This window comes from Callorhinus ursinus, unplaced genomic scaffold (assembly GCF_003265705.2).
Source record: "Callorhinus ursinus isolate GAN/ISIS: 27379988/994484 unplaced genomic scaffold, GSC_fseal_2.0 scaffold5, whole genome shotgun sequence".
NCBI lineage: Eukaryota > Metazoa > Chordata > Mammalia > Carnivora > Otariidae > Callorhinus > Callorhinus ursinus.
Window position 1 is genome coordinate 66,763,833 of NW_027397067.1, and position 27,348 is coordinate 66,791,180.

The 27,348-nt window shown below is 39.3% G+C and overlaps 1 protein-coding gene and 1 long non-coding RNA gene across 4 annotated transcripts in view; both read right to left on the minus strand.

Annotated features, from left to right (window-relative positions):
* The window catches only part of TMEM65 (transmembrane protein 65), a 183,908-nt gene that overhangs the window by 98,390 nt on the left and 58,170 nt on the right, over positions 1-27,348 (minus strand). For 2 of the 3 annotated variants that reach the window (XM_073893184.1, XM_025871078.2), the window contains exon 7: positions 23,536-26,316. The exons of the other annotated variant lie outside the window; for it this stretch is intronic. In XM_073893184.1, coding sequence (XP_073749285.1) covers positions 26,215-26,316 — 102 coding nt within the window. In that variant the 3' untranslated portion in view covers positions 23,536-26,214. Of the gene's footprint in view, positions 1-23,535; positions 26,317-27,348 lie in introns of those variants that run through there. 3 annotated transcript variants of the gene reach the window in all.
* On the minus strand, positions 1,139-12,871 carry LOC141372844 (uncharacterized). The gene is made up of 3 exons (XR_012378319.1): positions 6,592-12,871; positions 2,650-5,980; positions 1,139-2,557 (listed from the first exon to the last, which is right to left on the minus strand). It is a non-coding gene; the product is annotated as an uncharacterized lncRNA (long non-coding RNA).

The following is a 27,348-nucleotide window of genomic DNA, read 5'->3' on the forward strand; positions in this document are numbered from 1 at the left end:
TTGAACAACCTGGGGAGAGGGGACAGTTGCATGGACTATAGTGCTAATAGCACATTCTAGGGTTGTACAGGGCATAACATACACAGCCGTACAAAGTGGCCCTGGCAGAAATTATGTCTCATATAATTCATCTCCCTTCCAGCCTCATGCTGTGTGACTAAAATACCCTTTATAATTATCAATTTTCTGATATTTCTAAGTGAAGTATTCTCCTTCAAAAAGAAAGGTCACCAAGGCAAGAACAAGGCTCTGGTGCAATATTAGATAAATATCACAGCTCCATGGATCACACTGTGTCTTCTCTGGACAATGGGAATTACCCAGTAGAGATAAAATGACCTGATACACAATTATCTCTGGGAAGAGAAGAGGCTTGGTGCTGCGTGAGGTTCTGATGTTCCTCCTTCAGTCCACATGTTTAAGCATCACCCTACAATCACCTTCAGCCTTTCATTGTTTACACTTAATAATGACTTTGTTCTGGGGCACCTGGGTGGCTTAGTCGGGTAAGTGTGTGCCTTCGGCTCAGGCCATGATCCCCGTGTCCTGGGATTGAGCCCTGCAATGGGCTCCCTGCTCAGTGGAGAGCCTGCTTCTCCCTCTCCCTCTGCTGCTCCTCCTGCTTGTGCTCTCTTGCTCTGTCAAATAAATAAAATCTTAAAAAAAAAAATAATGACTTTGTTCTCCTCTAATTTCTGTTTCCATTAGGAAACTCTAAGTACATCCACACTTATTTATTGGTTGAATAATGGTTGTCTTGTTCCTTAGAGCCTGTGCAGATGAGCTGCTAAGAATGCATTGCAAGGGCTGTGAGCAAATGAGGTCTCAGAGGGAAGCACATGCCTCAGGCTTACCGGGCATGCACCACCTGGAGATTGAGACACAAGTAAGAATGTCTGCTTGTGGGCGCCTGGGTGGCTCAGTTGGTTAAGCGACTGCCTTCAGCTCAGGTCATGATCCTGGAGTCCCGGGATCGAGTCCCACATCGGGCTCCCTGCTCGGCGGGGAGTCTGCTTCTCCCTCTGACCCTCTTCCCTCTCGTGCTCTCTATCTCTCATTCTCTCTCTCTAATAAATAAATAAAATCTTTAAAAAAAAAGAATGTCTGCTTGTTGGTTTAAGATGGGATGCACCTGCCAACCAAGCCCAGTTGCCACTTCGGCACCTCTCAACTGTCTTTCCCTATACACCAAATACCTGGACCTCAAAACTGCAATCAGAGGTTAGATCAGTGGAGATGCTGTGCAGATGATCCATGAGATAATACATCTACCCAGAAACAGGAATGGTGATGCCCATGGGGCAGCAGACAGTCTCCACCGGACAGTGTTTGAAAAACGCAGCCACTCCTGGCTCTTTGAGGATTTTTTTTTATTCTGTTCTTCAGCCTTACTCTCCCCCTTGGTTCCCATGATTTTTCACCAAACCATAAATTACAAGTGAATAGGTATCTGCTAAGTGGGTTCCAAGACTCCTGCTTGGTCTTCTTAGGATCAGGTCACCTGATTCCAGTTTCTTATAGTTCCAGATTCCCGGGTTTCTCATCAGCGGATACTTGCTTGGTTTCCGCCATGACTGGGCTTTCCTGATTTAACTCCCAAACAGAAACTTGTCATCTGAGTTCTCAGAGAACCATCAAACTCACTGCCCACCCTTTTCAGCTCTTCTTCCTGCTTTTAAAGGACCGCTGAGAGAGAGAGAATGAGATAACGCACGACATTCTGCAACCAGTGCTTAGCAGCGACGGGCACTCAGCAAGCACTGGTTTCCTCTCCCAGGGGGAGTGAAGCGTGTATGCAGCTCTGCACAGCCAATCACACCATCACAGGGGAAGGGCGCAGATGTGGATGCCCCCAAGAGAACTTCTGTTGGGTGATCGTGGGGATCCAAATTCCAACCCAATCTCGTCCCCAAATGGGATCCAAATGTGGGGATCCAAATTCTAACCCAATCCCGACCTCCAAGGGACCCGACCTTGAGGGAGACTGTGGAAGTGGCAGGACTGCCATGGATGTGGATCCTCAGCAGGGGGGGGAGGGGGCACTTTGTGGCCTGACCAGCGTCCAATGGGAACAGTGACTGACTCTCCCAGCTGATAATGAAGCTCTGGCCAGATTCAGCTCGATGAAAACCTCTGCCTTAGAGTTCAGGGATAGTCAAGGGCCCAAGAGAAATTCAGCTTTGATGTGAAACACGTTCTAAGATGGTGAACATGTTTGGATATCTTTGCCTCCCTACCTCTGGAGCAACAATAAGGCCTCATGTTCACTACCCTGAGATGAGGAGAGAATGTGAAAAAGAAATAGAACAGTTGGTTTTGACTTTTCAGTGAGAAAAGAGAATTACAAGCTACTCCTCTCAGGGGACAATTCACCCATATGTGTCTGGGGTCCAGTGAGGAGAGCACCAGCCCCAACCTGCATCCTCAAAACTGCAATCACTTACCGCAGACAAATGGGGCAGCTGGAGAGACTGGTTGGTGCCTGTGGTTTTACATTTTCCATCCACAGCCTGTAAGCTTGAAACGTGGTCTTCATGGAGAAAGCGATGACCCTCGCCTTTAGGAATGAAGATAGAGAGCTGGGGTCCAAGGGCCTTCCCAGCGACTATGTTGGCAAACACAGTTCTGTGTGGAGCATCTGTTACATACCGGGCACTAGGTGCGGTGCTGTGTATGGGTGATCTCATGTCTCTACAACACCAGGAAGCAGGTGGGGGTAAGTAGCTGATCTGCTTAAGGACAACAGCTGTTAAGTGGCTAGACCAGGATCTGGACCCAGATCTGATGACCACTTTCTGCTTGGCCAATCTGCCAAGCACCTGTAGGAAGAGACCGTGGGAGCACAAATTGTGTAAGATTTCCTAAACTTTGTAACCTGTGCTTGTTACTGTGGTCTCTGTGCTGTGTCCCCACTGTGATTAGTTGAGGAAAAAAAAAACCAACCCACAAAAAACCTTCAAACAAGAGAAGCCCATCTGCTTGTCTTTAGAGGCAATGAGAAGAGAAATCTCTCATGATCAGTGGGGCCAGAGTGGGGAAAGGCAACATCTAAAGGGTGGGATTCTAGAACCTTGGAAGACAGAATGGGAGAGTCTTGGCATCAGGCCAGAAGAAGCTGCACCCCAGGGGCTCAATGGTAGAAAGACTCAGGCTGGCTCACACCATGCCCCCAAAGACAGAGAAATCCTGATGTGGAGAAAAGAGGGTCGAAGGTACACTGATACTTGAGGGCCCTGTGGCCATTTCTTGAACGTTAGCATGACACACATGCAGAGTCATTGTCCTTTCTCAGAAAAAGTGATACTCTTTCAATTTTGACAATATCATTTACTTTTTTAAAGTCCCTTTGGTTTTTTTATCCTGGAAACACCTGATCTGAGGCTGGGCCAAGGGAAACCACACTCACGTGACCCCTGGGTCCTTTAGGTGCTCACTTTGGGTCCTTTGGGTCACTTTAACTTGTATGAGCCCAGAGGATTTGGGGAGACAGGTCTGGCTCCTAATAATATAATGATCCCACAAGATAATTAGCTGTAACTGGCCCCCTCGGGTTAATCTTGGTGCTACTGGTGTATGGATGACCTGAAACTATCAATGGGTCTGCTTCAATGGGATGTGCTCACAGCAGGGAAGAGCCCCTCTCCATGCTGCCCCCAAACTGGGCCCATTAGTCAGGGAGTCAGCACCTGAACTTCAAGAAGGCACCACTGTCAAGATGCAGGGCCTTTCCTGCAAGTACAGGGAAGCTTCCCTGCCTGTTGCCATCCATAATGGCCCCACTTTCCCCCACTGCCCTCCTCTCTTTCAGTCAGTAGCTAACAGTTAAGCTTGCAAGTGTCTCTGTTCCAGAGGTATCTGCTTGACTTCTACTGTAAATCCTGAGCTTTGTGAGGTGGGTGGGAGTAGGGGGCTGTCCTGTGGATGGTTCTATCCCCCACAGGCCAACCCCAGGATCCAGCTCACATTCACCAAATCTTAGCCAACTCTCTAGAATTTCTCTGTGTCCTCAAAACAGCTTTCTGAACAGTCCTCAATGCAGGCCTCCTCCTGGGATTCTTTTTCATGACTTCCAGTTTTCACTTATAGTATATAGACTCATAAAAATGAAGAGAGAGAAAGACAAAGACAAAGGAACAGTAACTAAGTTAGGAGAATTCATCCTGGAATTAAAACTGGTTCCTTGGGAGCACTCCTCTCCTGCATATAATAATCTAATTTTGATTAACATTGCCCCATTAGGGAACAGGCACAGTTTGAGCGCAGTAATGGAGAGATCAAATGTGGAATATCCACTAAGCTGTCAACGCTCTTTGAAAACTGTTTTCGACTTTCATTTCTGTCTGAGCCTCCACTGTTCTTCCAGCTCCCTCTGTGCTCTGAGTCAAGACTGTGTCTCTCCATAGGAGAGACAGCCTGTGGGATGGGAAGACAATGGGCTTTAGGGTCTGAGGGGAATGCATATGAATCTCACCTCCATGTCCTAGGAATTAAGACTTTCCTTCCAGGGCTTCTGCCATGATTAAGGGAGTTAATAAATGTACATGTGCCAGTGCACACAGCAGGTGCTCAATATATGGAAATGGTTTGTTTTGATTCATAGCATTGTGAACCCTGAACATACCTTGTTGTCACAGGTGCTTCTGCCCTGGATGAACACCTCTGCTGCTTCACATCCTACCCATCCTTTCAGCCCTAGGTTAACTGATACCTCTTCCAGGAAGCGGTCCCTGATTTCCAAATCAAATAAGAGATCACACATGGAAATATGACCATGTTGTTCCTCTAGTCAAAAACCACTGGGTGATTCTCCATTGCCTATAGGACAAATCTAACCATCTCTAGTGAGCACAACTAGGCCTTTTGTGATTTAACCTGTGTTCCCAGTCCTTCCCCACTCCACCCTTGTTTCACATTCTAACCATGCATACCTGCTGTGGCTTCCTGACTGTAGCAAATTCCCTCTGACTCCCCTACTGCTAGAGGCTGCACCATCAAACTTGGGTGGCTGAATCAACTTGCACTTGGATTTCTGGCACACAAGGCATGCAAAATGCAGGGTCCAGTTGTAAAAGGGCTCTGTGAAAGGTTCTTTCCTTTGGAGCACATCAAGAATCATGGCCAAGTTCCTTGAGGGCCTTTGCATCTGCATCTTGAAAATACAGCACTCCTGAGTTCATCTGAAATCACCCTCATGAGGACTGTGGAAGATGTGCTTGGGTCTCCACCTCCCAAACCAATCCATCTAGCCTGTCTATCAGCAGCCTGGGGTCAAGGGAAAAGGCATCCCTCCTATGGGTGGACCAGAAATCCAGGGCTCTGTGATTGCTAGAGTATAGTACCGGGCAAGATTGCAGACCCCAGCAGAACCACATCTGGCCCAAACCTGACTTGTCTGGCCCAAACCAGCTTTGGGACGTTGGCTATGTCTCTGAACTCTCATTTCTTCATCTGGAGGAGGGGAGTGGTCATAACATTCCAAAATGTTATGGGGAGGAGTGCCTGGCCTATAGCAAGTGTTCAATAAATGATTACTACTATTAGAATTTCTCAAAATACCGGGCAATGTTTCCTCTGAAATGCCCCTGGACCACAACAAGCATTTTGGGACTGGGTTTTATGCACTGCCTGAAGAGAGTGACCCAACCACCTTGGATATATCTTTAGTTCAAACATTAAAAGGTCAAAGTTATGTCCTCCACCCTCATCCTTTTCCTCAAGAAGCCCCCTTGTGGAAATTACAGAGTCTGTTAAGAGAGTCCCTGGAAGGAAGAATCTCTGTACTCCATGTTCAAGAAGTCAACTTCTGCAATTTTTGATTCTTCAGAACTTATTATATGATGTGTAGGTTACGGTATGGGAAGATCCAAGAACCTGGAGACAGAGAACCTGAGTTCTGTTCTGGTCCTGGCCCAGCTGTTACCAGTTGAGCTGTGTGATTTTGGCTAAGTCACTTAGCCTCTCTGAGCTTCAGATGCCTCATCTGTAATAAAAGAGTGTATACCTCACAAATAAGATAATGAGAGGGAAATTGTTTTATAAACTATTAAGTATGTTCAGGTCTAAGGTTCTGGGATTTGTCTCTTTTTCCTCTTGGCCTATTTTACTATAGGTCAAAAATGGGATCTACAATTCCAAAATGCAAAAACATCTGGAAAACGATAACTTTTGTAACTCATTTGGCTGCAACACTTGACCTCACTGCTGTGATGTTATTTATAGACCTTATTCATCCTAGTTACGGTAAGTATTCATATGTTTTACCGCAGAAACAATGTATTTTAAAGTCCCGATCCAGCTACTGCTGGGTGTGACAAGAATGCATGAGATATTCTGAAACACATCTGGCCCCAAGAATTTTGCTGAAGGAGTTATGGATTTCTATCCTAGGAACAGATCCTACGCCGTCATCATTCATATACCACTTTCGTGACTTTTGTCATATTCTTTTACCACCCGTATTATGATTTGTTTTATATAATTGACTCTTTTTTTACTTATTTTTTTTCAAATGAATCTTTTTAAAAAACACGCAGTAAAATAAATACCTAATTATACATTAAAAATATTTTTCTAGGCAATACCCTGACTCACCCTTCACTTCACAGTGAACACACTCCACACTTCAGGCAACAATGACCTCCAACCAGGACAACTATGTTGGCTCCTAAATAGAACACAAGTGATAAGGGCAGCATCGCCAAGTTCAGACTCATCTCTGAGGCTCTCAATTATAAATATTCAGCAGTTCAGTTCCAAGGGCCAGCTGCAGTCCTGCTGTAAGCAGTGATCTCAGTCCCATCAGCTGTGAAGGTCTGTTGAGAAAAACCATGGAATAGCCAGTAGAGACAGACAACGGGTGAATCTCCTAACAGCCGAGGTGTGAGAAGTTCTTTCAAGGATACTCTCATCGATTCTCACCTACACCAACAGCATCATCTAAAATAAAAACCAGGCCCACACAGGTTGAGAGCTTCCTCTAAGATCTCGGAGCCACAGGCAGAGCTGAGAGTAAATTCAGGGGCCTGCTGCCAAGCTAGGGTTTTCTGTGCCACTTCGTAGGGTCTCTTGCCCACGCCAAGTCAGTCCCAGCTGCTCATGGTGCTGCTTATGCCACTTTCTGCCTCTGATTAATATTCACAGAAGCTGCTGGACTTCCATAAAACCAGCCTGCTCTCAGCCTAAAATACTGTCCTCATGGCTTAGCTATTATCCTTTGCCAGTTGGTGAAAAAGGCTCTGCAATGGTTGAATGAGTCTAACAAGGATTTTTGGGGTTTTGAGAATCTTCAGAATGGACCAAGAATTATGTGATTGTCAGCGTTTTCTACAAAACTGGGGGAATAGAAGTTGGTGGAAATGGGGCAGTGCCCAGATAATCTGTTCCAAGGCCACATATAACAGCATGATTTAGCCTTTTGGCAAGTGTTTTCTAGAAACCACAATTTCTAGAAGAATCAAGAATTTCCCAATTAGCTAAACAAGTGCAGGAAAGTCAGAGGTCTCCCTTTTTTCATTTCACCAGAATTAAATACTAAGAGTCCCAACTTTCCTCTTTTTTCCCACGTGTTAAGATCATGAAAAGGAAATTACACTGGGGGTCTAGAAGCCTGGGTCCTAAGTTCTGCCTGTGTCCCAGGACCAGTCTACCATCTGTAGACCACAGAAGCATGCTCTAAGGAGATGGCCTGCAGTGTAATCTGGAAATCTAAGTGCTGTGGTCAGACATGTTTTCATCCTAGCTCTGCCCCTTGGTCAAGTTCTTTAAACTTCTCTGAGCCCCTTCTTTCCTCATCTGTAAAACTGACTGCAAAGGAGTTAACAAGGATTAAAAAATAAATTGGATGTAAAACACTGAGCACAGCCCTGGTACAAAGTGAAATGTAAATAAATGGTAGCTGTTGTTGCTAGTGTCGATTTGGATAATCTGGGCCTTCAAACTGAACTATATGAACATGTACAATGAAAGACTATTGCTTCCAATGATTATAGATTTATTGCTCAGAACAGAATGACTGAGGAAGCATCATGCCATTGATAGATAAGCTCATCACAATTCAATTTTCAAATGCATGAATTCTTCTAGCTTTGAGGAGTTATTCACAGCGCCTTGAAAGAAAACAAAGAATCAACCAGCACAGCTTTAAATATGGCCAGTCATGGACTGTCAGTGGAAAAGGAAGTAAGGGCAAATGGGGGTAAACGTCATCAACAAATAATTATTACTTTAGTCTGTGCCTTTGACTTTCAGTACAGAACATTTCACCCAGGTGTGTCCCCTGATTTGAGTTTCACCAAATTACTGTCCCTGGCTCCCCCACTTCCTGGAGGGAAACAGTCTAGAGTTAAGGAGCAAGAGGGGCCAGAGGAGACATGAGGAAACCATGCTAGTATTTTGTGAAATGGAGTCAGCTGACCACCTGCATTAGGGTGACCTAGGTGTTAAAATGCAGATCTCCCAGCCCCAAATGAATGAGACTCTCTGGGGTTGGGGGTAGAAAATACGCATTTTTAGCAAGCACTATTGATGTAACCAAAACTTTGAGAACCACTGATCTTAGGCCATGTTATAATCATGCAGTAAATGCCATACATTATTCATGTGCCATCGCAGTAGGATTCTGTCTCTAGTAGAAATCCATGGCCTAATAGGAGCAAAAAAAATGAGCAAACAAGCCATCCCAGGAATTGTACAGCCAAATAATAGAGGTGAAAGCAAAGTATAATGGAGTCCCAGAGCATGTGGGGTCAGTCTGGTGACCCACAGGGACAATTGTCAAGGTCTTCCCCAAGTGGAAGCTCCACCTGCACATTTTTAGACGAAGTGGGTGAAGTATAGAGGTTACTGGATAGATGTGGACAGGAGGCACAAGCAGAGCGAATAATGTGGCAAAGGAGAGAGATGTGAGAGAGGCTCTGGCACATGTGAGGATCCACAGTGATTCTTTCTGTGGCTGCAAGACAGGGAGTGAGATTTCGAGGGATAGTGGAAACCCGTCTTCTCAACTGTGCAAAATTACAGATATGCTTGCCTTCCGCAGAGAAGAAAAGCCATTTGAAGTTTCTGGCATTAAAAAGCATAAACAAATCTCTAGGCTCTACTCTGACTTGATTTTTTTTTCCTTTTCCTAATTTTAAAATACACTGGCATCCTACACCAAATCCCAAGCAGATGGTAAATACGGTCGGCAATACTGTAAGTTGCTTTGCTTGTCTTACTTAAACTCCCCGCTGTAGCTAGCCTGACCTCATTGTGTGCCACATTTGGCTGTAAGCTCCTTAAGAGAAAAGATATCTCGCTTTACCCTGTTTGGGATCCTCACTGCAACAGCCCTCCGTCTTCACTGTCCTTTGGGGCTCTAAGTCCCTCTTCTAATTTAGCCCCAACCTACGGGATCACTCTCTTTGTTTGATCTCCCGTCCACTCCAAACCTAAATTCTTTCATTTCCTTAGTCTGTAGAAAAAGGGGATCGTTTCTTTCCTGGGCCCCGAATTCACCCACACCCCTCTTTAGCTTCAGGTCCAAACATGTGTATTCAGTTTGCACACTGGTCGACTCAGGTTACCAGGCATCTGGCATTAGGCGCTTTCCTCAGTCTGTCATCACATCTTGATTGTCCTCTCCATTGCGGGTCTTTCCTGGCTTGAAAGGTCACTGAATTTTAGGGCTGGGAAGAATTTTTGAGCCATTCAGGATAACTTTCCTTGATTCACTTTTTAAAAAATTAAAGATATTTCTTGAACACATACATTGCTATACTCTTCTTATGGTTCTCTCAATCTTGTGAGGTAGGGATTATTATGGCTGTTATTATGGCTTTTCTATTACAGATTAGAAAGCAAAAGCTCAGAGAGACTAAATGACTTGCTCAGAGTTACCTAATCGATAGTGCCAAGACTCAAGCTCGAATCTGTTGGCTCCAAACTGAATGCTCTTTCCACTCTTCTATACTCCCAGCATTAGAATATCTGCCTTGTATGGACTTTGCAGCCCCATCCACTGGATCCATTTACCTGTCCTCTCTCTCATCCTGGTGTCTCCAAAAGGCCCTCAGCTTTCACTCTTTATGGCTCTACTCTCTACCATCATTTACCTCCGATTTGACTCAATCTAGAAGTTTCCTCTTCTCCCAAAGTTATGCTCAACAATATTAGCATGAAAAATGCAACCATGAACTTGTTCTGGAAGGTCCTACCTGCTATCTTTATTTAAATAGTAAAAATTTTCAAGATGCCACACTCACATTTTATATTGTGTACCTATGCCCTCATCCCTAACAAAACTATTTTGAATCATCCATGAATTATTTTTGGAAGAGGAGAATTCTTTACTGCATGGACCTAGATGTCATTATTTTCTTCCCTTATTTGCAATTACATTGGGACAGCTTCTGGTCCAGTGGGTGGGTTGTGAAACTAAAATTAATTCCTCTGAGTAAAGGTGCTTTGTGAACTGCATCAGACTCCATACTCGTCGGGCACCACCATTGTCATAATTCCGATTGGTCCCTGATGGCCCCAGGAGTGCTGAAAGTGGCCTGACCGCCCTGCACACCCAGAACTTCCCCTGGGCCTGAGACGCTGGAGCTGCCATCTAGATTTCATTTCTACTTGTACTCTACCAATGGGCAGGGCAACAATATTAAGGCAGTGCATGTAGACTTCTCTTCTTCTAACCCCTCCTTCTTTCCTGACGTTTCCACCTTTCCCTTCTATCATCCAATCTTCCCTTTGGGCTCAAATACAAAATTTCCATCCTTCCAGATCCATCCTAGCCTAGTATTTTTTCATCTTTCACTGGCACTACCATTTCTGTGGCATCCAGATGCTACCAGTTGCAATATCTATTCTTTTTTCTTCAGCTTTGGTGTAATTTTGAGAAATAAACTCTTGAGAGCAGAGAGAGATGGGCTATTTTTATTTGAAGCAAAATCCATCGCTGGAACTGCCATCTGAGGTAAAGAAAAGGACTTTTGGAAAACAAGGCATTCAACTATTCCCATAGCAACAAGGGAATCAGGAATTGCTGTGTGGCCCAATAGATGTTTATGGAAATGCCAACACCTACAAAAGGATTATAAAGCAACGAGCATAGGAATTAGAGGCCAAGGATCTGGGTAACAGAGAACCACCTCTGTCATTCATTGTATATGACCTTGAAGTTCTCAGAATTCAAGTTCCTTGCCTATGAAATGGGGTAAGGAATACCTGTGTCTTCAAGGTTGTTGTCTTAGCCAAATGAGATAATCTGTATGAAATTTCTTTGTCAATTAGAGAGCTCTAGGTAAATTATGATCACTCCGTTGGGGCAGATAATGGTGAGGTTTAGAGGTGACAGCAACCAAAGATGGATGATCGAGTAAGTAGCACACACACACCAGGCTTTTGGGACCATGTTCAGGGTGGGGGAAATTCAGACACAAAAGGCATAGCAGGTGTGTGAACCTGCTTCCCACTGCATTTGAACAGCATTCAAGTACCCAGCAGGGCCAAACTTCAGCACTGGAAGAGAAACCTCAGCCTTTAGGCTGTGGGGCTTTTAAGTTGCATGGCTGAGAGAATACAAAGCCCCCACATGATGTGAACAGCTAGAGTCCGAACCTGTGGTCCCAGCCACCGTGTGGCAGAACCTTGGCACTGTCCTCATGTCATTGCTTCAGCATTCATCAGTTGAAGAAATCAAGCTATCCCAGCTACACTGCCACTTCAGGGTTCTACCATAAGTTGGTTTGCTTGTCTTAAACTTTCAGCTATAACTGGTTTCTATGGAGTTTTTCAGAGGCCAGCCTGTGAGGAATCAGTCTGGGATAAGTCAGCCCTTACTTTTCAATAGATTAATAAAGAATACTTCCCCCCCATTTGAGTTCTAAAATTTTTGAGTTTATATAGAACTTTTTGAGTTGAAGATAAAAATAGCAGGCTTACTGGGGATAAAGGGTAGGATGGAAATACGGGTGAGGTATACAGCAGCAACAATGAGCTTGCTAGTTCTTCACCCCAGAATTAGGCAGACCAGCTATCAAACCACAGGCATCTTTTATAAACCATGGGCCTTTCTGGGCAGGAGCAAAATGTTTTCTAATAAAATTACCAAGTGGTCCATTTCTCTGCAGGGAAGCAGATCCCAAAGGAAACACAGTTAAGTACTGACGAATTCCCCCCAGTCAAATCATCATAAGCAAAATATGGTAGCTACACACAACCCAGGGGAGGGGAGGAGTCACGCTAGTAATTGAGAAAGACTAAAACTATTAAAAGAGTTCCTAAAGAAATACATGCCATGAGATGAAATATCTCCTCTTAACCGATTTTGAAGAATCCAGTGAACTGTAGTCGGTCCTATTTCACATGAGAAAAGAGGTGTGTCTGAAGTTTTCCATTAAATGGAAGTCCCATTCCCCCTCTCCATGGATATTTTGTATAACTTAAGACCACAGCTATCTGAATGACAAAGCCATTTTCCATGCAAAGTCTCATCCCATTTTAAAAAAAGCCTGTGAGTAATAATAATAGTGTCTAGTACTCAATTTGCAGATGAGCTAAATGACCAGGATCAAACAACTAGTAAACAGAAGACCTTTAGATTTAAACATTATTTCAGTGAAACTATAGGAGTTTCATAGGACCTCATCAGCTTTAAACAATATGCAAGAAAACTATTGGGAGGTTCTAAATCATTGTACTTCGGCACAACTATTTTAGGGGTAGTAGTGCTATAAATAACTTCAAAGCCATGTGTTTGATCTGGGTTATCTTTTGGTTGCTTAACTTCATCAAAGGTGTGTCTATGGACTGAGATTTCAGTACTTAAAGTCACACAATAAAGGTCCAAAGAGAGAGAAAGTTGAATGTTTTCACTTTCCCATTATTCCTCAGCTCAAATATATTCAACAGATTCCTCTTAAATATATATATATATATAATATATATATATTTAACCACCAAATTGAAGACCAGAGAGAGTCCTGAAAACTGCTATCTTCACAACAATTTACTAAGCACCTTCTATATGCTGAGCATTTCACCAGGCATTATAAATATATAATTTCAATCCTTACAGCCCTAAAGAGAGATATTATTATCTCAGTTTTATAAATGGGGACACTCTGAGACTTCAGAGAAGCTAGTCGTCATGTGTGAGCTCCCACATCTAGGAACTGATCAGGTTAGAACTGGTGGTTTCTGAGTGACAAATACTAATAGCCCGGCTTCAGAAAAGTAAAGGACTTTTCCCCTAGCCGTGAAAGTAGATCTTCCTGTATGAGCACTGCCAGGTCTATCAGCAGCAACCACTCCCCTCGGAAGCTCAGAGGCTGAAGGCTTAAAAAGTACATTGCAAATGGGTGAGTAGTTTAAAACCATCCATGTCTTTTTAATGAGTTTACAACTCCCTTACCAAGCCTTCAGAAGTTCAAAATTGATACAGAGTTAATAAAAAACCCAGGTAGAAAGAGGGATAATCCATAATATGGTATCAGGATAAATTCCAAGGACCCTCAGTGTTGAGACCTCACACAACAGATGTGGAACAGCATGCTAATGGTATTCAGAGAGCCATGGAATCATGAAAGATTTAACTCACTGATTTATATTAATGTCTTGCCCTTTAAGATTGCTATATTTTATTTATATTTTTCCTGAATTGGAAGGATGCAATATTTTTTTTAAAAGGTTACTGACATGAAGTCTACTGCAGAGTAAAGATAAACCAATATGATGGATGTGTCAAGCTGAGTTACTTTGTCCCCCAATGTTGAATTATATTAAAAAAAAAACTATAATAAAATATAAGAACTTACCAGCATCATTGTGACCCATGTGTGTCACTCAGATTTACAGAATTCTAGAGTACCCAAAGGCTGTCCATCTCCCTGACAGCAGAGAATCTTCAGAAGAAGGACTTGGATCTCATGATTCTCTTGACCCACTTCCCTCATAATCTGGTTCATTACTGGGCACCAAACACATAATGGTAGAAATGCAATTTGAATTTCTAAATTTTGCAGAGACAAAGAGAAAAACTGAATCTTAAATTAGTAAGTGAAACTATTCATTAGCCGTCTGAGTAGGAAGAATATTGCAGGAAGATATAATTATAAAACCTGAATGTAGCTGGGATCCAGCTTAGGGTGTTCAGCCTGTTTATAAAATATGCCAAATATCAGATGGCATGCAAAGGGTAATGTGTTAATAGCAGAAAGACAAAACACTGGCTACAATTTCCGGGAAAGACTGAAGATTTTGGACTAAGCTTTTGGCAGAACCGCTCGACAACATACTTTTTCTCTCGAAATCCAACTGCTTAGAAATAGAAAGGACTTGAAGGAAATGAGGAAGGTTTTAAGCACCTTAAGCATTGTTCTTTTTGAATCTTTCATTTGCTACACAGAAAAAAATAAATACAAAAAGGATACCAACCACAGAATGTTTAGTTCGTAAATTTAAAACCCCTAAGTTATCCACCCTCTCTCCAATTGCCTATAACACGGCAACCCTATAAAATTTGAAGAAAAAAAGGAGCCTAGAATATGGAATCAGAAGAGTTGTATTTAAATAAAGGTCTAGCTGCTTAAAGAGCTTTGCAACTGTTCTCACCTATAAAATTGGGGATTGTATTACCTTTCCTTCTTTGCCAAAAAAACCAATGCTATGATTATTAAGATATTCTGATGACTCATCAATGGTTGCTATTTGCCTTTGCCTGCTCTGGAGATTATGATTTTAAATGCTTTGCAATATATCTTTTCTACCCTACTACTGCAATGATGCATTTTCAACTTAAGTTTTTTCCACTGACTTTTTATTTCTCTTAGAATCCGGGAAAAAGTCAACACTTACTACACAGTGTGCAAAGGTCTGCGAAAGTTGCAAAGAAAAACACGAAGATAAATAAAATCTGATCCTACCTTCAAAAACTTATAACAGAAAGGATACAGGTACGAAAAACATGGTTGTGATAAAAAGGCATTATCTGAAAGACCAGATGATTACAATAATAGTCTCTCATGAATAATGCCTTCCTGTGTCCTTGCCCCTTTGCAGTACAACATGGCCATTTCTCACACTAAAAGGATAGAGCCAACAGAGTCAACTTCTTCATTCCTTAAATTTCAGCCGGTTTTGTAACTTGTCTTGACCACGGGAAGGTGGCAGGAGTTGCATGGCATAAAGTCTAGAGTATAGGCATTTGGAGACCTCATGGTTTCTACTTTTACTATCTTGGGACCCAACTGTCATGTAAAGAAGATTTGGTTAGACTAAGAACTGGTAAGAAACCATGTAGTGAGAGAGATCCTCATCTTCCCTCTATGCCCAGACCATCTTAAACCCTCCAGCTTTTGCCAACTCACCAGCTGACTGCAGCCACACAACTGAACTTAGGCAAGATCAGCAGAGAAATTGCCTAGCCAGCACACAGAAATGTGAGAAATAGTAAATTATTGTTTTTAGCCTTTAAGTTTTAGAATAATGGGTAACTGAGATATCTGATAAGTACTATAACAGACATAAAAAGTGATTTGGGAACAAAGAAGATTTAGAAATTATTTCCTGTTCAGAGGATGTGGGGTGACATCTTTATAGCAATTAAAGTTATAGACAACTTTATAGCAATAATGTTTTTCTTTTTTCTCCTTTTTGGGGGGGCTATTTTTAATACAACTTTATTGCAAATATTTAAGTATAAAATTTGGGGTGCCTGGGTGGCTCAGTTGGTTGGGCAACTGCCTTCAACTCAGGTCATGATCCCAGGGTCCTGGGATTGAGCACCGTGTCAGGCTCCTTGCTCAGTGGGGAGCCCGCTTCTCCCTCTCCCTCTGCCTGCTATTCTACCTGCTTGTGCTCTCTCTCTAATAAATAAAAAATCTTTTTAAAAAAGTATCAAATTTGATGGGTCTTGGCATGTGTCATCACCATAATCAAGATAAAGAATGCATCCATCACTCACAAATTTCTTTTCTAAAGTGGTTGTACCATTTTACATCCCTACCAGCAGTGTTAACTGTGAACCAGCTGTCCCACAACCTCATCAACCCTTGATATAGTATTTTTTTCAATTGTAGCCATTCTAGTGAGTGTGGTTTTAATTTGTATTTTCATGACTAATGACACTGAGCATCTTTTCATGTGCTAATATGCCATCTGTATATCATGTACGAGTGTTTGTTTTACTAGATTTTGTCAATTTATTTTTGCATCTATTGAGGTGCTCATATAGAGAAATTGGGTCCTTGAATATTTATAGTTTTCCTTCTTCCTCCCATTCTCTATTTCCTGTCTTTCTGAGAATCCAATTACACATCTTTAAAGGCATTTCATTGTGGCCATATGCTTCGAAAGGTTGTTCCATTATTTTCTTCTTCCTATGCTTCAGTGTATTGTTTTCTATTGACCTATCTTGCAGGTCACTAATTCTGTCTTTTGTGTGCAAATCCAGTGTTACATCTGTCTAATGTGTTATTAATTCCAGATATTGTATGCAGTTACAGAATGTCTATTTTTGATTAACTTTATAGAATAACTTTCTGATGAAAGCCTCCACCTTTTCATTTCTTTCCCCTGTTAACTTTTCTCAAACAAAAATAACATAGTTATCACTATATTGTATACCTGAAACTAATATAAAACACCGTATGTTAACTATACTGAAATTAAAATTAAAAAAAAAAAGAGGGGCCCCTGAGTGGCACAGTCAGTTAGATATCCAACTCTTGGTTTCAGCTCAGGTCATGATCTCAGTGTCTTGAGATCAAGCCCCACATCAGGCTCTGAGCTCAGCAAGGTCTGCTAAAATTTCTCTCTCCCTCTCCCTCTGTCCCTCCCTGTGCTCTCTCTCTAAAATAAATAAATAAATCTTTTGTTTTAATTTTTTAAAAAAGAAAGAAAAATAACATAGTTATTTTAGAGTTCTTGTCAGCTAACTCCATCATCTGGATTATCTGTGGGTCTGTTTCTTGTATCTCTTTTTTCCTTAGTTTTTGGTCATGTGGTCCTATCTTTTGGCATGTCTCAGAATCTTCAATTAATTTCCAGGTGTTATTTTTTTACAGGCTTCTGGGGTGTTATTTTTTTACAGGCTTCTGGTGATATCTTCCTCCAGAGAGGGTCATCCTTCCTTTTGCTAGGACAATATAGTGTTCACACTAATCCAGCTAGAAATCATGATAAGATTTATTTATTTATTTATTTGAGAGAACGAGAATGAGAGAGAGAGAGAGAGAGAGCACATGAGAGGGGGGAGGGTCAGAGGGAGAAGCAGACTCCCCACTGAGCAGGGAGCCCGATGCGGGACTCGATCCCGGGACTCCAGGATCATGACCTGAGCCGAAGGCAGTCGCTTAACCAACTGAGCCACCCAGGCGCCCCTAGAAATCATGATAAATCAAGGCAGAGTTCCAAACCTTGGTATTAGGCTTCTTCTACCTTTGCCCTGGCCTTAAGAATTTTCAAATGATAACCTAGGCTATTCCCCACATCCCCTTCTTCCAGCAGGTTCTGAATTTAATCTTTGTTTCATAAGGCTCTCTGCTTAATTTTGTCTTCTGTCCTAAATAGCTCTACAATTTTGCAAATTTTCTGAGAGGGAATTACATATGCTTGAAGCTTCTATATATCTCTACCAAAAGCTCTCCTGGTTTCTGTCCCCTAGAAGCAAGACTTAAAATATACAAAACCAAAATTATCAGCCTCCTGACTGCAACAAGAATGGACAAAAGCTCCCAAAGCTAAAAGCAGCTTTAGAAGTCAACTCACTTTTAAAATGTTCACTCCTCTTTGGAGTCCTGCCTAGGCAGGTCTCCACTGCCTTCAAATAGATGAACTGAGATATGGTGGTGGTGGACTTAATAATTTCTAGCAACTCGTGATGGTTGTATTGTTTATTCTTTCCCTTTCTGAATAAAAGTGGTTATTGCATACTTGGTGTGTAGGGGCAGATACTTTTTTCATTTATAAGATATCTGATACCTATGAGCCAGTTTAAAACTATTGCCTATTCATATAGAATATTAAAAAGACATTTACTCAACAATCAATATTTAAAATAAATAATTTTTACTGCTTTTTGAAGGACACTGAGTGAAGCTTTTCTTCTCCCTCTCCCCCAACTGCAAGTACAAAGGTGTACTCTATTCTCTCTATAGAGAGAATAGTCTATTCCCGGAGTTGAATGCAGTCACTGCATGGAAACCTGAGCCCACTCCCCTGTGGATGGGTGTTTTCCATATAGAGAAAAAGGTGAGACATGAATATTTGGTAGCCAAAATGATAGATTGTGATACACAGCTAGTTTTCCCCCAAAATGTCCTTCCCGTCTTTCAATTTTTGGCTATATATTCAGCCATACCTATGGGGAGATTTACAAGCGTCTCTTTCAGTTCAGTGTTCATATGATGGAGGTCTGAAACATAAGTAGATGTGTCATGTGGCAACTTAAAAGTTGGTTCAAGTCCTTTTCTTTCTAGTTCCTTCCTCCTGGATAGACTGCCGATGTGATAGCTGGAGCTGAAGCAGCCATTTTAGATCATAAAGTGACTACTGAGAACAAAAACTAATTACATGAATAAAGCAGAAGGATGGAAATCTGGGCTTTGCTGCTTTGTGGAACATAACCCTTATACTAGCATACTAGCCCTGGGCAATATACCACAACGATTTTATATGAGAGAGAAATAAATGTCCATCTTGTTTCAGCTACTGTTATTTTGGGGTTTTGTTACTTACAGCTAAACCTAATCTAAACTAATTAGGAAAGTTCAGGATGGCGGTTCTAAACTAATTAGGAAAGTTCAGGATGGCAGTTCTCAAAGTGTGAAAGCGTGGTCTGCAGATTCTGTCTGTGAGGTCAAAACCATTTTCATAATATACTAAAACCTTATTTACCTTTTTCACAGTGGTGACATGTTCACTGATGGTGCAAAAGCCATGGTGTGTAAAAGCACCAACATCAGAATGAATAAAGACACCAGTAGTTACTGTATTCTTCATTGCCATGCACTTGCAGTTGGGGGAGAGGGAGAAGAAAAGCTTCACTCAGTGTCCTTCAAAAAGCAATAAAAATTATTTATTTTAAATATTGACTGTTGAATAAATGTCTTTTTAATATTCTATATGAATAGGCAAATGTGCACAAAATACTTCTGGGGAGACCAAAATATGATGGTTATCTTGGAGAAAAGCAATTATGACATTGTTTTGTGAGATAAACTTGGTTATTCAGATGTGCATATTTGGCAGATATTTTTCTCAAACATGAATGAAGTGAACTGTCACTTCAAGGAACATTAATGGTATGTGTTCCCAATGACAAAATTTAAGCTTTCACATGAAAATCAGAACTTTGGGAAATATGTATCTGCCATCTGAATTTGAAAGCTTCCCAATACTTAAGAGGCACTTTTTTAAATGATACCACTGGTCATATTATACATGATTTTTAAATCTTATGTGGGAAATGTATTAACATTGGGAAGATCTGCATAATTTGGTAAACCAATAATTTCCAAATGCTGAATGCATGGTGTTATAAAATCATGCATGGGGAAAAATGTTCAGTCAAAGTGCAAGGTAGAACAAGAGGTTTTAATGTAACCCAGTGCAAAATTTCATTGATATGGTTTTGAATTCTACAGTGCAATGAACCATTTAGAAATTACCCCTTCTGCAGTGTTAGTAGTGTCCAAGAATAAATCTAGTCTTATAAAGAGGTTATTAAAATATTCTTCCTTTTCCCAACTATATATCTGTGTGAGACAAAATTTTCTTGATATACTTCAAACAAAACAAATATCAAACAGATTGAATGCAGAAAGATATGAGAATCCAGCTGTCTTCTAGCAAGCCAGACATTGAAGAGATCTGTAAAAAATGTAAAAACAATGCTACTCTTCTCACTATACTTTCAGAAAATAATCTTCATAAAATGTATATCATTTATGTTAAGAAGTTGGTTTATTATTATTTTAAAATAAACTAAATATTTTTGTAATTTGTCAGTTATAATTTCTAAAGCAGTAAATATTTTTATAGCCTTCATGAACAAACAAAAGGTTTTTGAGGACCTCTATATATCTTTTTTCAGAGTTTAAAGGAGTCTTGAGTCAAAACATTTTAAAATCTTTGGTTTGTGATACTGAAAGAATTTGAGATACAATTACAAAGCTGTACTCTGTGAAATAATGAGATCAGGAAAAGTACCATCAAGCTCAGAGTTGGGTAAATAATGCCCTACTCAGAAAAAAGAGGAATGCAGATAGGTTCTAGAAATTGTAGACTAATATACTTGACATTAATCCTCAAGGGAAAAATTAGTGCAGATTAAACAGAAAGTAAAGTGGTCACCACTGACTCCCAATACAAGTTCACTAAGAATAAATCATGCCAACCAAAGAATGTTTGTTTCCTTGATAACCAGTAGAACAGGAGATACATACATACTATATTTCCCATTAAGCATTTGACTATATGTTACAAACAATGGACTAGAGAACTGCCAGTAGAAGATGAACCATGAACCAATCTACCTGAAGCAAAATGTGGGAAGATCAAAAATGATACAGAACATGACTTAGGAAGTGTTTAGTACTGATACACAACGGGCTGGGAGTCAAGCCAGAATTCAAGTTCCTAGAGAGAAGTGCACAGTGATGTGGGTGGCAAGAATTGACCCATTAAACAAATATCTACTGTACACCCACCATGTTTCAGGCTCTGTACAAAGTATTACAGATAGAGAAGTGAACAAGTTGGATGCTTACTATGTGCCTTTGTGGCCCTGACATTTGAAGCACAGTCAGATCTTTTTCTTCTTATGAAATGTGGGTATGAATTAGTATGGAAGAAAGAACAGTTAAAACTGTTAACCATAAAATGAACTAAAAATTAATTTAGATTTTTTTCTCCTCCCAATTGGGGGCAAGGGAGAAAAAGAGAAAATGTCTGACCTATATACTTTAAAAATAACAGCACAGGACATAATATACTTTATAAAAACTGCATTTCCATCAGTCCAAGGTTGGGGAAAAGAAGAGAAAATAAAGAAGAAAACAATTGCACTTGAGACATAAGGTAAAAAGAGATATAGAATAACCACCATTGTGCAGGAATGGTGATGGTGGGGTTGACATGCGGGAGAGAAAAACTCTAATTAAAGTACCCCCAGTTTTTGTTCATCTAACTCTCTTGAACTCCATGTATATCTAGCATCTGCATAACTATTTTATAAATGGTAAAGCACTACACAAATGTATAGCTTTCATATTAGCAACTGGCAAACCTTTACTGAATTTCACAATTCTCACAGAAAATTCCTTTATCCAACAGTTTTGGAAGGTTCACCCCTTTTCCCCTCAAATGTAGTTCCTTTAACTTTAATTCTTCGGTCATCATTCTCACTTTCTATTCCTATGAACAAAAAGTTTGACTTGGACTTGTCAAATCACACAATCTCTCAGGTGCCTACTCTTTTTAATTGGTGTCAATAAAAAAAAATTGTTCAAATTTCTTTCATTCATAAAACTGTCAATGGCATTAACATGTTTGATGTCATAACACTATGTGCTTCATACGGCTGTCAGCACAAGATCGGTAGACACTAGAAGTCCTGAAGCTTCAAAATTAAAATATTATATGTCCTCGCTTTAAGCAGTACTCCATTTCTAAAAGTTGAAGAAGAAAAACCAATTTCAGTGTTACAACTCATATACCAATAGCAATTATTGCTTTGGTAAAAACAAGTGATCTGTAAGATTTCATTATGAGCACAAAACAAACCCTAAATAATTTGCAGATGGATTATCCACAGATTGTATGAATTCCCAGGTAGCTTCCCCAGGCTTCTTGGGCCATTTCCCTCTACGGCTGTCAGTAAATATGTGGGGAGTATTAATCCTAATATTTAAATATTAGTATTTAGACTTAATCCAGAAAGCATTAATAATGCAAAACAAACAAAAACATCTTACAATACATTCCAAAGTGAAATATAGCTCACAGGTCTGAGATTTCCTTAACATGTATTGTTAACGTTCTCACTTCTTTCAGGTCTTCCCTGACAATTCTAGAAAAATAAACCCTCAACCCTGAGAAGCAAACTGAGGGTTTTAGAGGGGAGGGGGTGGGGGAATGGGTTAGCCTGGTGATGGGTATTAAGGAAGGCACGTATTGCATGGAGCACTGGGTGTTAAACGCAAACAATGAATCATGGAACACTGCATCAAAAGCTAATGATGTAATGTATGGTGACTAATGTAACATAATAAAATAAAAATTAATAATAAATAAACCCTCACATATGACCACTGGTACTTTCCATTCCCCTTACCTTGTTTCATTCATCTCTAGAACTTACCACTGTCTGCAATAAAAAATATTTAAGTGTATATTTGCCCCACTGACGCCCCCCTCCCCAGAATAAACTTGATGAGAATGAGGATGTTCTGGTTGTTTGCTCAGTTCCTTGAACAGTTCTGAGCACATAGTAAGCACAGAATTTCTTAAATGAACCTTGAGATATAAGCACAATTCCCTTAGATTATCGGTAAGAAAACAACTTTAAAAGTTGTTTGTTTACAAATTGTTTTTGTAAACAAGTTGTAACAAATTGTTTTTGTAAGCAAGTTGTAAACAAATCTGAAGGTAAAGAGGAACCTAAGCAGAGAAGAGACGTTACAAAGTCCATACAACTGATGCCCTATTGCATAGTAACTAAGAACACAGGCTTCAAACCTGGACAACGTTGGATTCCAGTCCATTTATTAGTAATGACCTCATGGTGCTACTACTAACTTTCCACATAAAATTTACCCAATATAAAATAGGGATAATAATAGCACCAACTTAACGTCGTTATTTAAAGTGATTAAATATGACAGTGTGTAAAATACTTACAAAACACCAAGTGAGTGCTTAATAAAAGGGAACTAACATCATCATCATCATCTCACTCAGGCTCCATAGCCTAATATTTCCCCAAAAATTCCTGGTAAGACTGGCTATCTAGCTGCTAAATCCATACAGCTGAGAAGTGGCAAGTTAGAGAGAGAAGGCAGTTGCCAAAAGCCAAGAGCAGTAAAAAGATGGGAGGAAAATTAAAGTTTTCCTGAGGCACTGCATTACAGCACAATAATAATGTCCATGGGGATGGTGCTTAGCCACTAAGAAAAAGATGACATTACATTTAATACATTCTTTTAAGATGGGAAGAAGACATAATTCTAAAATTAGGAAGATTTACTTCAAAATGGTTTACACAAACTTTTTGTGTGAAAGATAAACTTCCATTACCTTCAAAATTCACCTCCTACAGAAAAGGAGTAAATGAGGCATTATTCTACAGAAGGCTTGGATATCTCTGCTGTAAAGACCCATCAGTGTGATTTATGCCAATCTCTTTAGTGTTATTTTTGACATCCTATTAAAGATCAAATTGTCTAAATATAGGATCATTCTTCTCTCATAATCTGTAATGGATCGCCAATGTGGATTTCAGGGAGGCAGTAAATAATTCCATTTTACTGTCTCAGTGACACTGCTACAATCCTGTAAAAAAATCTGCATTTATTTATTCTATTTCCTTTAGTGACAGAATAACCAGAGCACTCTCTTAGAGATTAGGAAGAAAATCAAATTTCAAATCAAAACCACATTCCAAATTTCTTAAAAGATATTTTTTTTGTTCAATTCCTTTGTAAAAACATTGGTCACCATTTAACATACAGTGGCAACAAAATGCACCCAATTCACATGCATCAACAAGTCAATAAATCATAATACAGAGACAACATGAATTTCAAACAAACGGTACTAAAGTAGCTCATGTTGTATTTAACTATAGTTATGGTGCTTCCAATAAAGAAATAGCTAATATGAGAAAAAAGATTCCAGTTTCAATCTGAAATAAGGTTATTTGTGACAAGTACCATGAAACTATGTTTTTATGAAGTCATTATCTCTTAAAGGGAGCCATTTTTCAGAAATCACTTTGTGCCAAGCACCAATACTCATGTAGAATAAGATCTTGAGAAGATGTGTACCTTAGGTTAAGGACAAAAGGTCTCCATTTTTTGAAAGTTAATTATCTGAATGATTCAAATATTTATTATGCCCCCAAATTAAAATATCTTTCAACATGAAGGTTATATATGCTATGTTTTGACACCTTAAATAATTCTGCAGACATTCAGCTAAACTGAAAGCTTCTGTAGGACTGGATTACTTTCAAGAGCAAAAAGTGAAAACCAATAATCAAAGCCCTTTCTAACTCACAGGCAAGGTTTCTGGATATGGGATTTAATTAATAAGAAAATTTAAGCACCACAATAAAATAGTTTTTAGAAAACAGAAAGGACTGGCAATATACAAGTTAGGAACAAATGCACTTAGACATTTAAAAAAATTATTTAAATAAGCACTCTAATCCTACCAGCTAAAATAATAAAAAAAATTCTTTTTGGTGTGTATGTAGTACTATGTGGAACATAAAAACCACAATTCTGTTTACGAAGTCAAGTTCTATACTTCTAATTTGATCAAATGAGACTACTGTATTATTTGTACATAATAAGAATGTCATATATTTATTTTTATATTATATGATTTATTTTCTTCTTTTTCCTCAAAAATCTATGATTAAAGGAGAGCTCTGAATTATTTTGGAGTGCACAGAGGGTAATTTATGACAAAGTGCCTTGTGGGAAAAAACAGCCCCTCTGAAAATAAGAGGTCAAAGTAAACATGTGCAAATAAAACTTTAAGGTAACTATAAATACAGCCATCTTAGAAGCTTTCATTCTTTTGCATCTATTTAGCAACATAAATAATTTCAGTGACCCAGTTATTTTAATTTCAGTTTTTCTCCTCCATGATGTGTTTACTCTTACAAGTAAGAGTAATTTTTTAGCATATGTAACAGACCACATGCTAACAAACTTTAAGGGCTCATAAAATTAAAATTTATGACTCATATATATAGTTGTACTATATATGTTAGATATGCAAGGCTGAAAAGCAATCTCAACCTAGAATGTTATTTAAACATCACAAAAGAAGAAGACCAAAAAAAAAAAAGATTCTTCCTCACATAACTTTTGACTACTAGACTATTCATAGCAAAAAAGAAAAATATAAAATATTTAGTCTTCACCTCAAAGTAGTTATCCAGAAATAAAACTCACTAAACAAGACATCAGGATTGTGAGTATGGAGTACTCAGATTCATTCAATTCAGATGAGAAGATGCTTTGGAGAAAAAGAAATCCATCCCAAACAATAGAATTTGTATCTCATTAACCTTCCAAACACAACTTCAACTTCACCACTTATACCATAAGCCTTCTTGACAGTTCCCATTTTCTTTTTCTCTAAAAAAATTTTTAGCCTCTTAATCTCCAAGTGTCATGTCAAACCCCTTATTTTACCCTAATTCCACAACCCCCATTTATAAAAGACCCTAAAATAATCATTTTCTTCCCCTTAGGAACAGAAGCTACCATGTTATGATTCAAAATGGAGAAATTAAAGATTAAAAAAATCAACTGAAAATAATATACGTAGTAGAGACACCACATAATTATTCATTCTGATTAAACCTCTGGCTCTTGAGACAGTGAGGTAATAAGAAAATTAAAATGAGTAATAGATACTTAAAATGCTTAAAGTGTGTGTCTATCTTGAATTGAGTAAGAGTTTAAAAAATGACTAAAATTATGACTGTAAATGTTCAATGTAAATGAGTACAAAATTGATGTTGCCAAATAGAGTAAAAAAAAAAAAAAAACTTTAACTTATATTAAACACCTTAAGTAATGTGGCAAAAATCTCAAGGCTGAGTTGTAACTACAGAACAACAGCAAAGACAGAAGATCCTTTCATGCATGCACACACATAAAGTAACAAATACGCAAACCCCCACTCAGTACAGTACGTCAATGACTGATACTTAAATGATATTTTGATATATAAAGAAAAAGAAAAAGGTAAAATGTTGACTGCCATTGATGAAAAAGCATTTCAACAATTTACACAAAATGGATACTAAACATTTTTTAAAAAGATGTCCTAAGAAAACCAAGCCACAATAAGTTAGTGTTTTCCATAATACATGCTGAATTATTTGATCCCATATCTATGCACTGTTATTGTCTTAATTCCTAAATGTTGTGACAGCATATTTAGTAATTGAGGTACATTAGTTTACATTTTTTTATAGATACTCTAAGAGGGTTAATTTTTCTTTTCCAGTTTTTCATCTTCTTCACCTCCTCCAAAGAAAAGCAAAGGAAACATTCCTAGAATGCAGCCAATAGTCACCCCAACAGCTTTGCCCTAAGGAAACAAAAGAAAACATTTTTTGAAAGTTATTTTATCCCTGAAAGAAGAATCCTTGCCTAAGTATCTATGATAAACAATTACTATATATTATAAAATTCAACTGTAATTGCATTTCTTTTGATCATAGTTAACTTAAATATAAAAAGAAGCCACATATGACAAAGGAGGCAAGAATATGCAATGGAGAAAAGATAGTCTCATACATGGTGTTGGGAAAACTGGACAGCTACATGCAAAAGAATGAAACTAGACCACTTTCTTACACGATACACAATAATAAACTCAAAATGGATTAAAGATCTAAATATAAGACCTGAAACCATAAAAATCCTAAAAGAAAACATAGTATTCTCTTGAACATCAGCCTTAGCAACATTTTTCTGGATCTGTATCCACAGGCAAGAAAAAACAAAAGCAAAAATACACAATTGGGACTACTTCAAACTGAAAAGCTTTTTGCAGAGCAAAGGAAACCATCAGCAAATGACAAAGCAATCTACTAAATGGGAGAAAATATCTATAAATGATATAACCAATAAGGGGTTAATATCCAAAATATATAAAGAACTCATACAACTTAACACCAAAAAACAATCTGATTAAAAAATGGGCAGAGGACCTGAATAGACATTTCTCCAAAGAAGACATACAGATGGTCAACACATGAAAAAGTGCTCAATACTACTAATCATCAGGGAAATGCAAATCAAAACCACAATGAGATATCACCTCACACCTGTCAGAATGACTAAAATAAAAAACACAAGAAACAAGAAATGGAGAAAAAGGAACTCCCATGCACTGCTGGTAGGAATACAAACTGGTGCAGCCACTGTGGAAAACAGTGTGGATGTTCCTCAAAAAATTAAAAATAGAACTACCATATGATCCAGCAATCACACTACTGGGTATTTACCCAAAGAATACAAAAACACTAATTCGAAAGGATATGTACACCTCTATGTTTATCGCAGCATTAGGTACAATAGTTAAACTACGGAAACAGCCCAAGTGCACACACACACA